This window comes from Danio rerio, chromosome 5 (genome assembly GCF_052040795.2).
Source record: "Danio rerio strain M-AB ecotype USA chromosome 5, GRCz13ab, whole genome shotgun sequence".
In the NCBI taxonomy this organism is placed as follows: Eukaryota; Metazoa; Chordata; class Actinopteri; order Cypriniformes; family Danionidae; genus Danio; species Danio rerio.
Genome location: NC_141025.1, coordinates 10,312,501 through 10,328,932, shown reverse-complemented (window position 1 = coordinate 10,328,932; position 16,432 = coordinate 10,312,501). Strand labels below are relative to the sequence as shown.

Sequence of the window (16,432 nt, the reverse complement as noted above, 5' to 3'; positions counted from 1 at the left end):
ATTTTTGTACGACTGAACTTGTACGAATTTGTATGACTCAGCCACCAAACTGACAAAACCTAAAATAGTTACGTTTCCTTGTAAGATCAAGAAATGGTCTTACAATGAAATTAGTTTTTTTTTTTTTTTTCTTCACTTTCGTCAATTGGTTAAGTTTGTCACCACTGTCGCCACTAGCTTGCTTGGTTTGGGACTTGTGAAGCTGCGGATTGATGGATTTGCTCTTCAGTGTTTGGACTTTTAGTAGTGAAATTCAAACCACACTGAACTACAACTCTGAAAATTAGACTGACACAGTTTCAATTTACTGGAACTTCTATGTAAAGCTGCTTTGACACAATCTACATTGTAAAAGCGCTATAGAAATAAAATAAATAAAGATCAAGCTTGTGTGACTGTATTATAATTTTAGTGAATTTGGGTGTGATAATTTAAACATTCGTAGCTTAAAGCATAATTTGTATATAATTATTGACACGATGAAGACTACACAGGGTTGTTTTACATTTGATTATTACATTTTTGTCCCTAAACACTGTTTGACTTTCCTGAAAAGCGCTTTTAATTTTAGTTGTAAACTATAAAAGAAATTCTTGCTGCCCTAATTTTTTTTAAATCAAACGTTTATTAAAGAAAAAGTTTTCTAGTCATCTCAACTTGCATCAATGAAACGATAAAAATATGAAGTTTAATTTTGTATAGGTGTCAAAATTAATTGTTTCTTCGGTGCACCGCGATGCAGACGCGGACAGTTCGGTATCGGTTCAGTAATAATCATAACCGGTTATTATGTACTGACGTCATTTATCTCCTTTGCACTCTGTCGCGAGGGAGGTGAGCGCGAGTATTTACAACACTCGGCCAACTCAGGGCCGGCCCATGGCATAGGCACCATAGGCAAATGCTAAGGGCGCTGTATATCCAGGGGGGCGCCAGAAAGGAGCGCGGTTCAGTTGGTTTTGTTTTCGATATTCCTGACACGCATTCAGTTATAGACGGCAATAACTCAAAAACCTCTCACCCTAAAAAGATCTAAAGTGTGTTTCCTACAAAAAGACAAAGCTGGTTATGTTTCACAGCTGTCTTTCTTTTTTTTCGTTCGACATTACGAGCACTGCTCCGTTTAAGCCCTCGCAATATGTGTTTAGCCGGGAGAGCTCGCGCTGAGGAGCTCTCAGTAAGGGACCGTCGGAAAAGTGCTTCTTTTTTTTTTTAGTTTTTCTGCTCCACTCAGCGCAAGCTCTCCCTGTTGCTAGGGCTTAAGTGTGTGTGTGTGTGTTTGTTTGTTTGTTTGGTGCTGTCTATGTTTGTGTTTGAATGAGAGACAGTGTGGAGCTGTGTGTTTATACAGACAGCTTGTTATAGCCTCCCCCCTTAAAATATAACACTGTATATGGAAAGCATTGTCGATGTACCGAGATATTGAATTGAACCGAATCGAAGGCATGATAATCGTAACCGAACCGTGAGACCAGTATAGGTTCACACCTCTAATTTTGTATGACTTAAATTTAGTTGAAACCTGATTAACTTATTAAAATAAGTTAAAACAATGTAAAATACTTATTGCCTTGACGTTTTGTTATTACGTTTTTACAGTATATCTTTGCTCTTTTGCATTTAGCTATGCTTGTACTTTGTCTTTTATATTTCATGCAGATACACTCCCCTGCAAAACCACACCGAATCCATCTAAAATTCTGAATTCTTTACAAACAGAACTATTTAATGTGATCTAGTGTAATTGTATTCATATGTATTCAAAACAAAGCATTGCAGTGTCAGATTTTTCCAATATCATGCAGGTTTAATATTGTTCATTGCTGACTCCTGAGATCAGGCATTCATTAATGTTATGTCATGCCGGAGCTGCAGATTTTTCTCTTTCTCTCGGTCTGTTTGTTTGTTGAATAATGACTGCTGAGGGCAGACGTTTCATTCTGATTGTGTGTATGTGTGTGTGTGTGTGTGTGTGTGTGTGTATTACTCATCAGCTCTGGAAGGTTGACTCATTCATGTTATGTTTATAGAGTATTTTTGTAATACTGCAGACTAGAGGCAGTTACTGACTCTAATGTGCTTCTCAATAAAAGGTCTTTCCTTTTTTAAATTGACTGATTCCATCTTCTTCTTTTTTGTAAATGCTGACAGTCTTGCATCCTGTTTGTGCAATATCCAATGTCAGCACAAACAGAATCAGCCAAAAATGGTACATTACAGCAGAGGTGGGGGACTCATCAGACTTGAATGTCCTGTGAAATTAAAATATGTATAGATGTTAGTAAGAGTATTGTTAGTTTTAAGATGATCTATAAGCTAGTGTGCTCCAACATAATAACAAGTCGCATTTAGAAGATCGAAAACTGACCTTAACATCTAAAGCTTGCAGTTCGCCACTTCTGCCTAAATTGATCAACGATTTTCCTACTACAGTTTCTTGTGAAATATTGACCAATCTAATTCTTTCTATTTTCTGACTTGCCCCGCCCCCTTCAAGATGCTTCTCATTTGATGTGCTTGAGCTCAACCACTCTCACTAGCAGAGCTGTGGTAAAACAAAACGCTATTATGGGGTGCTAGGTGAGCCGTTTTCTCAGAGGATGACAAGCTGACAAAACATTCCTGCAACTCTGATACAGGTTTTAAAATCCAAAAGAACTGCAGTGTTTGTCTGAGATAATTAGTCTACCGAAATGTGTATATTCCATACAAAATATGAAGCTGATCAGTCAGTTCTTGTCACGCACCATTCTGAAGATGTTTTCACCTGGAAAGCGAGAGCGTGTCAAGCCACTTGCTTGACAATAATGAGCTTGCACATGGAACAGATGCGATGTGAACAGCCGCCGTCATTTGTGATCTCCAGCAGTTGATCTTCTTCCTGCTAAGATGCTGGATTTACCTAAATTTTTTTGAGAAATGAGTTGCGGATCCATTCCTTGGAAGTTCACAGGTCTTTCACTGGGACGTTTTCCCTTTGCAAACTTTTCAAAGATGTCTGTTTCTTACTCATTTTGCTAGCTTGTTGCGCTCAAATGACCAAACTATAACCGAGAGAATAGTCATTTTTCAAAAGAAACTTTTTTTTCTAAATAAAAGACCGATCAAACTCGGATAATAAATAAAGCGGAAATAATTAATGATTTTTGGTGGACCGATTGATCCACCAACCAGTGCAGGTTTGTGGCCCAGGGGTTGACTTTTACTCTGTCTTCATGTTTCGGTTCAAATTACGTCAAACATTGAATACAAATGCACATTTCAAAGCATTTCACGGGACCTTTTAAGTTGCTAATTTTTGACAGGTATTCAAAAATGACTCTACTTGATTAATATGACTCTAGATTTGACTGGGACTTGAATGAAATAACTCTAAATAATTTGTTTTTAGCTACTCCAAACATAATAAAGCTGCTGTTTTCAAGTTTATTATTTTAGTTGGAGACATGAAGTTTTTAGGCATGCCTACAGCACAAAGTTGTAAACCTCTTAAAAGTCCCATGAAATTAAAAGATGTCTTTTTTTCGATATTAACATCAGTATTCTTAGTTTTTAAGATATTAGGATATCTATAAGCTAGTGTTTACCAAAACAGTGACAAAATTAGCAATTATTTGCATATTTTTGTTGCAAGTAGGAAATTTTGCAACAATTACAAATTTGTTTTGTTGAAAAAAAAACTTTTATAGAACACAACTACTATATTTTAGCCTAAACTTGATTTGCTTGAGAAGGTTAAGACTTGAGACTTACTTGTGACTTATATGCATGTAAACAGTATGACAGTATTTGTTAACCTAATTATAAAATATGTTTCCTCTCTTTATAGGTGGATTTGCATTCGTGTATGAGGCCCAGGATTTAGGAAGCAATAAGGACTATGCTCTCAAGGTATGATGATGTCATCGAACAAAAATGTGTTAAGCTCCTTTCACACAGTGATACCGTTAAATTTCCAGAATGACTTTTCCGGTAAATTAAAAAAAGCACTGTTCATAGAGGCACGGACGTTACGGAATTTTTCCGTAAAAGACCGTTCACTCATCCATTCCAAAATACCGGCAAATTCTGACATCATTAACCAGAAATGAGCTCTAAACGGCTGCGCTTGTATTTGTAAACATTTGACTACATTACAAACTCTGTGAAAAGATAAGTATTGTTAACAACTTCCATAAAAACATATGGAGAAACACTTTTGCATGTCGAGATGTACATAATATGTGTGCTGGCACTCACCAGCTGCTTTATGTGCACAAGCATCAAGCAACTGAAGCAGAGCTTGAAGGTAAACAAATATGTATGAGAAAACGTGTGGCTTGCTTTTTTTACTGCAAGCTGTTTTGGATGTTGTAAAGTAGGCATTTATTCATCTCAAAACTATTTCTAAATTCAGTTCTAATTTCCAGCAAACGAATAAATGAACAATAATAATGAAGTGTGCTCAAAAACCTGAGTTATATCCTAAAACACATGCTGTGCCCCATATGGTCTAAAACCTGCAGGTGGACAAATCTAAGCTTGTTTTTAATAAACCAAATATAAATATGGATATAATAAATAATACTGCTAATAATAATAGCATCATACAAAAGCAAATTGTTATGAATGAACTGAAAAAGCCTCCCGAGATGAAGAAGACATAAAAGCAGTGATTTTTCATATTTATGTAGGCTAGAAAATAATATGTTTTGTAATATTTTAATCCTTTATATTTATATCCTGTATCTTTTCTTATTATATCCTATATATATCCTTAATATTTACATTTTTTCATATGTAAAGATATTTGCCTATTGCTCTCTTGTGCGTATTAAGCAGTGTGTAAGCGAGGTGCAACTCTGCGCTGGAGTTTAGACCGGATTTGTTTTGGTCTAATGAAAAATCTATTATAGTTTCTCAAAATAGCAACGCGCCAGCGGTCCGCCTCAGAACGCCTTCCTTTTTAGACCAGAACGCCTATGGACACACAAATGATCGCAAATGCATTTGCTATTTAAACAGCGTAGCGCAACGCCTCAAAACGACTCTTGCGCCAAGCTGAAATTAGCAAAAGACTACTGTGCCGCGCCTTGCACCATACTGCGCAGAGTGTATGATAGGGCCCTAAATGTTTTCATCATATACTTTATTTAAACCTTTTAAAGCTTGAAAATATTGTCTAACAATGGACAAAAAGTGTCTCTATGGCCCTATAGAGTGTGTGGTAGTTTTGCCAGTGCTATTGAAAAAGATTAATTGTCATGAAATGAAAAATCGACCACACTTCCTTTGCTATTCATATATTTGTATCTTTGTGATTTTAAGCAATTAAACCATTCAAACAAGTTAACACTTAAAAGGCTGTAATGAAAGACAGATTTTTTTTTTCCCAAAAGTAACTGACTAGTACTGTGAGTAGTTTTTTAAAAGAGTACTTTGTACTTTTACCAAATATTAGTATATTAATATTTACTTATATATTATAATTAATATATTTTATATATTATAATACATTTAATAATATATTGTATAATATATTTACTGTATATTATACTGATATATTATAGTTTTATAATATTTACTAAAAATTTTATTATTTTAGCAGTGTAGTGCTATTTTTTCTTAAGTGCAAAAAAATTTTTCACAAGCATATTTAGTGCAGGTTTATTATATTGTTAATCATCAATAAATGATTAATTATTATACTATTATTAATAATGTTTTTTATTTGTATAAATTCCTATGAAGTGTTTTATCGGTGGCTGAGAATACATTTCAGGTGTTCAGTACATTGCATGTCAGTCTAGAAAATAAAAATAGGTGCTGAATTGCAAGGTGTAAGAAATTAAAGTATTATAATGACTGTGATTAGGAAATTTTGCAATGTGATAAAGCTTAATAAAACAAAATAGATTACAAGTAGTTAATGAAAAATTACAAATGCACATGGCAAAATGACTAAACTTTACATTTCATTATCACATACACTATGGATTCTGGCACATAAAAACCGCCTCATGATCCCGTCTGCAACTAGTAGGCAACACGCAAGTATGTTCCTTCACAAACTATGCGTGAAGTAAAAGTGAAAGTCTCTCTTTGTGTATTTTTGTGTGAACTATTTAATATATCCACATAATTGTCAAAATTAATGTCCTGTGAGTGTTTTATAATGAACGCACACCCATACAGGAGGATCTAGAGAGGCTCAATGGTGTTTCTGCCATAGAATGTAAAATAAACTTGTATATGAACTTCAGAAGTGCTCTGGCAGGAACACACTCTGTTTCTGTCAGAGATCTCCCAGTAATATCCAGCTGCAAACTTAACCGCCAACAGATCAATGTGTTTCAACAGATTTAGTGTGTTTTACTGTATTTCACATTTGTCTGTATATTTTTGAATAGTATATATTAAATAGTAGATAATCAGTCAGTCCAGTTTAAAACAGAAGCTGCTCTATTGCAATCGCCCTGCTGACCTGTGGTTATTTTTGAATCTGTGAATGTTTATAATAATAATAATAATAATAATCATAGTAGTAGTAGTAATAATAATAATAAAATTATGTATTATATAGTTTTAGTTTTTAACATATAGTTACATTTAATTCAGATATATTTAAAAAAAAATGCTGATAAAAGAAAATAATAAAAGGCACAACAAATGTATAATATATTTTGTTATAATAATATAATATAATATTTGTTAATAAATAAAGGTTTAAATGAGCATTTCATACAGATTTTAGTCAGACAGGTGGGTCTTCAAAAATGGGTTGAGGAAAGAACTGGGCCCCAAAGTAAAAAATGTTGGGAACCCTTGACAAAAATAAACTTTAAATTTAGTTTAATATAAGGAGCAAAATGCAAAATAGTTATTATATTGTAGTATAAAAGTAATGCTAAAATAACACCATGAAAGAACATTTATTCATTCATTTTCGGCTTAGTCTCTTTATTAATCAGGGGTTAACACAGTGTAATCAATCGCCAACTTATCCAGCATATGTTTTACGCAGCGAATGCCCTTCGCGCCGCAACCCAACACTGGGAAAGACTCATACACACTCTTTCACACACATACAGTATGGACAATTTTTAGCTAACCCAATTCACCTGTACCGCATGTCTTTGGACTTGTAAGGGATACCGGAGCACCCGGCGGAAACCCGCACCAACGCGGGGAGAACATGCAAACTCCACACAGAAACGTGTCCAATGAATTGGATAAGCTAAATTGTTAGTAGTGTATGTGTGTTAATGAGTGTGTATAGATGTTTCCCAGTGATGTAAGGCCATCCGCTGCATAAAACATATGCTGGAAAAGTTGGTGGTTCATTATGCTGTGGCGACCCCAGATTAATAAAGGGACTAAGCCGAAAAGAAAATGAATGAATGAATGAATGAATGAATGACTACTTATTTTTGATTTGTTGAGTCCAATCTTGTGTGGATTGTCACAAAAGATCTGGTTCACATTCAAGATCTCAACTTCCCATCACTACTGTGTATTTAACCTCAGAAGCAACGTTGCACACATATTATACTGAAGGTTGCTATCTTGTGGGCAGTTGCATTTGAATGTGAGGATGGGTAGATGGCTGTGGTAGATGGTAGTGTTCTTGTGTCAAAAAAAAAAAGCCTATGTTTGGTTGAGTTTTTATTATACAATATTTATTCTGATGATTTAGAATCTTGCACTTAACAAATATCCTAATTTACAAAAAACAATAAACAAAAAACTAATACTGAAACTAAACGAAAACTAAGCCGTTTCAAAATATAAAAACTAATAAAACTAGTAAATCTCCTTCTAAAAACTAATTAAAAACTGAATTTGAAAACAAAAAGTCAAAACAAAATTAAAACTAATGAAAAGTTTACAACTATTATAAGCTTGGCTTGAATCTAATGTCCATGAAAGAGTGGGAACCCCGTTTTAATGAAGTTTTAGCCCATTTTGTTGTAATTGTTTTTGTTTTAATACATTTGTTTGTTATTTATTTGTGTGCAGAGGCTTCTGTCCAACGAAGAGGAAAAGAACAAGGCCATCATTCAGGAAGTCTGCTTCATGGTAATCATTACAGGTTTTTAACAAGTTAACTGCGTTGTTACACATGTTTCTTCCTGCCTAGTTAAGCAAAAACGCTGAGCAAAACATCTCTTTTCTGCTGAGCATCATTTCTCTGAGGCTAGTTTGTAAATCAAGTACAAGCATTGCTCTACCTTGTGTAAACCTTTGTAATGACTCTAAGGTGCCTGATCCACTTCATGTTGTATGCGCAGAAAAAGCTGTCTGGTCATCCTAATGTTGTACAGTTCTGCTCCGCTGCGTCCATCAGTAAAGAAGAGTCTGACACGGGCCAGGCCGAGTTCCTCATCCTAACGGAGCTCTGTAGAGGTACATACAACAACATCACTTACAAATTTTTATTTTAGTGTTTCAAAACTAAAAGAGAGAGACTTTGCAGCATCAGCTCTTTTCTCGCAGTGTCAAATGATCAGTTCAGTAATTCAATCCCTCTAAGCCCCGCCTCCTCTGTTCTGATTGGTCAGTCTGTTGTGATTGGTCTTTTGCTTACAGAGCATGCCAGAAATGAAAAGCCCACTACCAGATCTATACTTTAGCCATTTACCTCTCTCAATCCAAATTCCTAATACTGGTAAACAGTGTCGGGGAAAATTACTTTGAAAAGTAATGCATTACAATATTGAGTTACTTCCCAAAAAGTAATTAGTTGTGTTACTTAGTTACTTTTTCTGGTAATTAATGCATTCATTACTTTTGAGCTACTTTTTCTTAGCTTGCTGAGGCTTGATCTCTTTCAGAACTTGCATGTTTTTGTTTTTTCTTCTATTATTTTTTAAATAGAGGAGTTCTGCATATAACAACTAGGCATGAGCCGGTATAAGATTCTGACGGTATGATATCCTTGGATAAAAATATCAGGCAGGGCTCGAAATGAACTTTTTTGCTTGGTAGCACCAGTGCTCCCAACTTCAAATATTTAAGAGCCCAAGAAGAAACTTAGTAGCACCCACCAAACATGAATGAGCACCACTGCAAATTGTATATTAAGGAATTTATTGTATTTGAAAACAACATCAATTAGGACTAACAAAATCTAGCAATAACTATCTAACTTATGCTGTGATGACTTATTGATATTTGTGCAATAATTCCAAAATGAATGTCGAATAATTATAAAATATTAATGACGATGATGACAGTAATACTAACAATGATTTCCATTTCTCATTATGATGCTGCATTGAATGTGAGTTATGTGCTATAAAAAGTCCTGCTGTTACATTATGAAAAACAAATTAATGGTTTGCATCAAACAAAATTGAAGCATTGTAGTAAGAAATATTTATTTTGCCCTATTGTTTTTATATGCTTGTCAATTTAACAAATAATAATTCTGCTGTAAACAACTGAAAGATTATAATAAATCATTTAATTTAAGGCTGAAATCTGCAAAGCAGTAATCAGTAATTAAATAGAAAAATAAAATACATCTCAAGAAAAAACGGAAAAAAGAAAGAAAGAAAAGTCTCACTTCAGCCACTCTTTAAAAGTTTTGCTTTCGGTTTGTGTAATTTTAAATGCTCAGTCTTGTTACATTTTTCTGTGTTTGTGGAAAGCAGGAGAGTCAGCCGGAAAAATATATGAGCAGGCAGAGCAGGATTATCACGATGACCAGCGGCGCAATAACAGTCTTTGTTATGAGCTCCAGTTTCATTGTCCAAATTTTTCAAAGAAATAGCAAAAAACGCTCTGCAGATTTCGTCTGGCCCTGCTCATGACCGAGCAATGTGCTTTTAAAGGGTCATGAGACCCCCCACTTTCGGTTCAGGTCTACCTCAGAATTTTTTCAGAAGGAGGGGAGCGAACAACTGTTTTCAGTCGGCTCACAAAATGAGACACAAACCGTGAGGAGACCCATGATTTAATAGTTTACAAAGTTAAAATGCAAAGAAATAAACAGTAATTTAATACCCTGCTACATGTGTTATTTGTAATTTCATTTACAGAAAACCACAATTTATATCTTTATAAAGATAATCATGTTCATATAAACACTATAAATGAGGACTTTTCCTTCAATTCACGGGTCTGAATCATAGGTCTGAATGCAGACTCAGTGCAGCAGGTCTCCTGCTCTGTCTATTTTAACCATTAGCCCTGTTGGTAATCTAGAGGATTTAGGCAAACAGCAGCATGGCGATGTGTCTAAATGTGAACGAACTCCTGATAAAAGACATCGTCCACCATTCTCCGCCATACTTGTACTGCTCTCCCGACAAAAATGCTTGCTGCATACAAGCAGCTCTGCTGTATCGGCCCTGACAGCATCGCGGGGAAAAACATGCAACAAACCCCGTGGATCATGAAAACAAACACATACGAGCCTTCATGAATAGCTAAATACTGTGTGCTGCGGGTCCGTGCCTCAGAGCTTGGCACTGGCAGGTCTGTCTTGCCTTCGGAAAGCATACGCAGTCATAAATAATTAAGAAGCCGGCTCTTCTGCTATGAATAATAATGAGAAACCGACGCGTCATCACTCCACTAGCAGTTTTGCGTTACGTCGCCGATTTTGATCCCGCCCCAAAAATCATTTTAAACCCTGAAGCTGAAATTAGCTCACAAAAGCTCAAAATTATCCAGTTTTTCCCACTATTAGAGCTAACAGGTGCTAACATTATCTTAAAACACACAAATCTGTAAAAATCTTAAAAGTACTTGAGGGTTTTGTGAACCTTTAAACATTTTTTGTAATGAAAGCAAAAGGGAAACTCTTGTCTGACTGAACACATTCCAGTGAGCGTCTGCTGCTGGTGTGGGCTTCCAGTGTTCACCTTCATCTCCGCCCTCTGTTTCCTGCAGGCCAGCTGGTGGATTTCGTCAAGAAGGTGGAGCAGAAAGGACCGATGTCATGTGACACAGTGCTGAAGATCTTTTATCAGTCTTGTCGGGCCGTGCAGCACATGCACAAACAGTCTCCAGCAGTCATACACCGAGACCTGAAGGTGAAGCTCAAACACATTTCAGACTGCATGAGAAATGCTTCAGTAGAGGTTTATTTGCTGAACTCTAAAGTAGGAAATGAACAAGCAAGTGTTAAATTCATCAGATTGATATGGCTTATTAAGGATATATAGGGTATAACTTCTCTCTCCCCTCTTTCATTTACTCTCTATCTTTCTTGCTCCCTTGTTTCTTGGCATGACAAATGTTACAAAAGTATTTCCAAAGCATTCATAAATTTTACATTAAAACAGGGTGTCCGCCGGCTCTTAAAAAGTCTACTAAACTAAATTTTAGGCCTTAAAAAGTCTTAAATTCACTGAGGTATTGTGTTGTAGGTCTTAAATCATTTTAAACCGGTCTTAATTTTCCTATGGCCAAGTAAAGCTCACCTATAATCTATCTCAGAACTTTTGTTATTGCAAAGAGATACAGTTCACAACATTTTTACTGCAAATTCTCCAAACTTAATTCCCTAATCAGGAAAAGAAACCCAAAGCAATACATCCCTTTACATAATCTTCAGTTAATTCAGAATCTATTTACAGAAGTATCTGGGCTATTAGAAATAGCCTTAAAGGGTCTTTAAAAAGTCTTCAATTTGATTTAAAGAAACCTGCAGAAAGTCTTTAAAGGGCCATGAAACCCCCTCGTTTCAGCATGGTGTTTTCACACCTCTACTTTGGAAAAAGTCAGTAAAATGGGCGTGTCCAGCTCTGTTTAGGGGGGAGTGTCGGAGGAACTAAAGTGGGAGGGTGTGGGAGTGTCTATTTGGGCACGCGCGAGTTTCAGTCAAAATACTCACACACAGGAGAAAGTGATGGTGTTTAACCTACATGGACATCTGTAGTCGAATTATTTGCCAAATTATTAAATGGTGGACTTTAACTGCAGTTTGACTCTTTCATTCAGGGAATTCATTCATGCCCCTCGCGACAAACGAGCTATTTGATTCGAGGAACTGCTCTAAGCGTGTATTTTTCATGCAATGTTTGATACCGCACGGCGAATAAGAGAAAAAAACCTCAGCATTTTCCGGAAACTTAGATGCACATGGCAGGTAGCATCAGAAAGCCGCGTGTGTTATTCCGGTCACAAAATGCGGTAAAAACCCTACACGAGGTTAAAGTTTGGTTGTGGTCCTAACATGTTTACACTCAGTGCAATAGTTAACTTAGTTTGATACGAACAAACTGAATAAACAAAGAGCGCTGGTCGCTCACTTACCAAATCTGTAGAGACAGGACAATCACCAGCAACTAGAGCCGCGTCTTTATGAAGAGAAGTCTACAAGCGAATCCGATCTCAGCGTTTGCAGATGAGAACAGCTCTCAGGTAAACAATGTTCCTCCTTAGAAACGTAAGTTATTGTTGTCGAGCGTCGCGTACACTGTTAATCCACACGTGATCCAGCTGATCTCTCACAGAGAGAAAATAAAAACGAAACTTAACGGCAGCAAACAATAAAAGCAACACTTCACGCTTGTTTTGCCAACACAACGTGGCGTCTATGTCGTGTAAACACAGTAATGAATATTAATGAAGTTGCACAATGAAGCGCGCTGATTGGTTTGAACCAAGCCTTACTCATGCATTAATGCATCACACTGTAAGACGTAATAAGACACACTCTGGCACAGACGTCCAGTCTGCACGCTGGAATACAGGCTATTATGTCATGACCGTGACGCAGCTTCAAAAATTCGTTTCAAACAGGAAGTACGAATTTGCTTGAAATAACGCAAAAACAACCAATTTACACTTTTTAGTGAAATATAGGTGTCCTAATAGTGTTTTTAGCAGTGTGGGACACATATACGACTGTCAACAGCTCAAAAAATGTGTTTTGGTGTTTCGTGACCCTTTAAAAGAACATACATATATCTTTAAATAACATAGTAAACACAGTAAATAGGAGTAGTAAAAAAATTAAATAAGTAAATAAATCAAATAAAAATACAAAATAATAACAATAATTAACATTTAATAATCAATTTTAGGATAAAACAGTAATGATAAATAATATTAGTCAGTATATTTACAATGATTCATTTATAATAATCTAGATGTCTCTCTCTCTTTCTTTTTCTCTCTTTCTCTTAATTCAGTTCAATTCAATTCAATAATTGCTTTATTGGCAGGACAAATGTTACAAATGTATTGCCAAAGCATTTTACATTGAAAAGAACATGCATATATATTAAAAAATGAAATAATTATAATAATAAATAAAAACAATAATAATCTCTTTCAATTCAGTTTAATGCAATAACTGCTTTATTGGCTTGACAAATGTTACAAAGGTATTGCCAAAGTATTTTTAAAGTTTAAATTTAAAAGAATATACAGATTTATATATAAAAAAAAACAAAAGTTAACAATATATAGTAGTAGTAAAAATATAAAAAATGTAATAATAATAAATATAATGTAGTAATAATAATAATGATCTCATTTTTATCATAATGATCTAAGTAGAAGTGGTAATAAAACACAATAAACTGTACATTTTAACAACCAACATTTTAGGATAAAAGTAATTCTAAATAATAATAATCAGTCAATTTAAAATAATAAAAAAAAGATTTAAAAATATATATTTAAATTTTTCTTTTTTTCTCTCATTCTCTTTCTCATTCTCTCTCATTTTCTCTCTATCTCACTCTCTCATCTCTCTCTATTGCTCTTTTTTTCAAATATATACATTTTTTTTTACCGTAATGCAACTTTTTTTTTTTTTTTTTTTACAAAATACCAATTTTATTACACTAATACTTCTATTAATGTTTAATACTATTAATATTTTTACTGAAAAATGTTTACTTTAAAAACATTAATACATAAATATTTGTAATAATAATAATAATAATAATACATTTTATTTGTAATGCGGTTTTCTCAAGTTCAAAGCGCATTACAAATAAAATGCTAATAATTTTTTTTGTTTCATTGTTTAACTTTGTTTATTTACATTGTTTATTTGCGCATTTTATTAATTAACTTTCAATTTTTTTACCGTAATGCTACTCATTCATAAAACACAATTTTATTACTCTCATACTTCTATTAATGTTTAATCATATTAATATTTTTACTGTAATTTGTACTTTTAAAAGAATTAATATATTAATATTTTTACTCTTCATTGTTTAACTTATTTATTTGCACATTTTATAAATTAACTCTTTTCCGTAATGCTGCTGCTTTACAAAATACAAATGTATTACTCTAATAATTAAATTAATAATTAATACTATTAATATTTTTACTGTAAAATCTTTGCTTTAAAAAACATTGATACATTAATATTTTTCGTTTCATTGTATAACCCGCTTAATTGCACATTTTATTAATTAAAATAATTAATTTTGATAATTATTTTTATTTTTTACCTCAATGTTACTAATTTACAAAATACAAATTTATTACTCTAATACTTTTATTAATAATTAATACTATTAATACTACTATTACTATAAATTACTCTAGTTAATAATTAATGCTTCTTATTATTACAATCATGTTTATTTGTCATTTTTATTGTTTTTTCTAGAATTGCACTAAATGTAAAAATGCATAATTTATTTTAATTTTTAAACACATTTTAAAAGTAAAAATAAAATTATGCAGTTTTACATATATTTATATTTTTATTTAATATAATTATATTTTTAACATTTTATAATTGTAAAAGTATGTGTTTTTTAAGAAACCAATATGATTGCATGTTATATATTGTATATTTAGTATAGATTTTGCCATGAATATAGCCAATATTGCTGATATGGCATTAAAAAAATTAATGAATAAGTTGTAAAAGTACTCTAGCGCATAGCCTTGGAATACTCTGCAATAAAAAATATCTACAGGGATGTACCTGTTCTAATTTAACCTGTGCCAAATGATCAAGTGCCTTATTCAGCAACATTTCTCCCTCTCTATAGATTGAGAATTTGTTGATCAGTCACCAGGGCACCATAAAGCTTTGTGACTTTGGCAGCGCGACTACATTGGCACATTATCCAGACTACAGCTGGTCTGCGCACAAGAGATCTATGGTGGAAGATGAGGTAAAAATATTGTGTAATCCTATTTTCTATAGTATTGTAGTGTAGATCATGATTGACGGGTCGTCATAATAATTGTGGAAGCTATTACATTGTTATGTGGCCAGAGAGAAATATTTTACAGTGATTATATTAAAATCTCTGGCTATTTCCCATGGAAGCATTCGCTGATTTAATTGTTTTGTTTATTAAATTAGTTTGTTTGGTTTCTGGTCCCCTTAAATCAGTTATTGGCACTAATTTGAAGCCCACACAATGCATAAAGCCCATTTTTTTTCTCTATACATAAACGTCTGCTTGTAATTATATGCATTTTTTTTTGTTATTAGCTCATTCCGAGGACCAAATTTTAGCATTGTCTAGCTTTCTAGCTATAAAGGTTTTTTATTTAATAATTATATTGAATAGAAGGCTGTTGTCCACCACAGATGCATTGAAAAGCTTCAGAAATGCAAATGAAGAGTTTCAGAATTATTTATTAAAGAGATATAGTAAAATACAGTACTGTGCAAAAGTTTTTGGCCAATTCGTTTTACTGATGGTATAATGTGACACTTTACCACAAAACTGGTCTTAAGTGTATTTTTTTAGTTTTAATTGAGATTTATACAGGCTGAATACATGACCTTTCAGTTGATGTATGGTTTGTTAGGATAGGAGTTAGGTTAGAGTTTGAATTATTTTGGTTTAATTGTTTAAGACGTGAAAGGCAATGTTGGAGAGAGGCTGTTTGTCCTGGTTTGAGCTGCATTTCTGCCATGGTTGTTAGCTATACTGTATGAATTGATGGAATTGTGAATGTTGAAAAGTACTGATAGGTATTAATCCATTATGCCATTCCTTCTGGAAAGGACGTCAGTGGTAATGGTTTTTATTTTCAACATGATTATGATCCACTAATTGCAATGAAATCCTATTGATTATTGAAGAAACACAGACAGTCATGAAATGGCCTCAACAGGGTCCCAACCTGAATATTATAAAGGCTGCATGAGATCATCTTGACAAAAAAAGAAATATATGATGCTCTAAGCCTAAAGAAGAATTCTGGAAAATGCTAAAAGAAGCCTGATATTACACAGCGCATTATTTCAGAAAATGTCAGAGCAATACAGTTCAAGCTGTGCATGGTGCCAAGGGAAGCCACATTGAACATAAACTTTTGCTTAAAGAGAAAATGTTGGGCTGTTGTTGCTTTGCTTGTACATATTTCCTATACTTTCTGTTTATTCTGATCGATTATATATTGTGCCAAAGTCTTAGGCCAACAAAGATGGTAAAGTGTTTGGGACTTGTGCACAGTACTATATATATCTATATTTGTATATATGTATGAAGAGTTCAGA

General features: G+C 33.8%; 1 protein-coding gene across 2 annotated transcripts in view; it reads left to right on the top strand.

Moving 5' to 3' along the window:
- The window catches only part of gak (cyclin G associated kinase), an 87,536-nt gene that overhangs the window by 3,951 nt on the left and 67,153 nt on the right, over positions 1-16,432 (top strand). For both annotated transcript variants that reach the window (XM_087253099.1, XM_087253098.1), the window contains exons 2-6: positions 3,830-3,891; positions 7,999-8,058; positions 8,271-8,385; positions 10,879-11,021; positions 14,964-15,089. In XM_087253099.1, the coding sequence (XP_087109225.1) occupies positions 3,830-3,891; positions 7,999-8,058; positions 8,271-8,385; positions 10,879-11,021; positions 14,964-15,089 (506 nt within the window). The remainder of the gene's footprint in view (positions 1-3,829; positions 3,892-7,998; positions 8,059-8,270; positions 8,386-10,878; positions 11,022-14,963; positions 15,090-16,432) is intronic.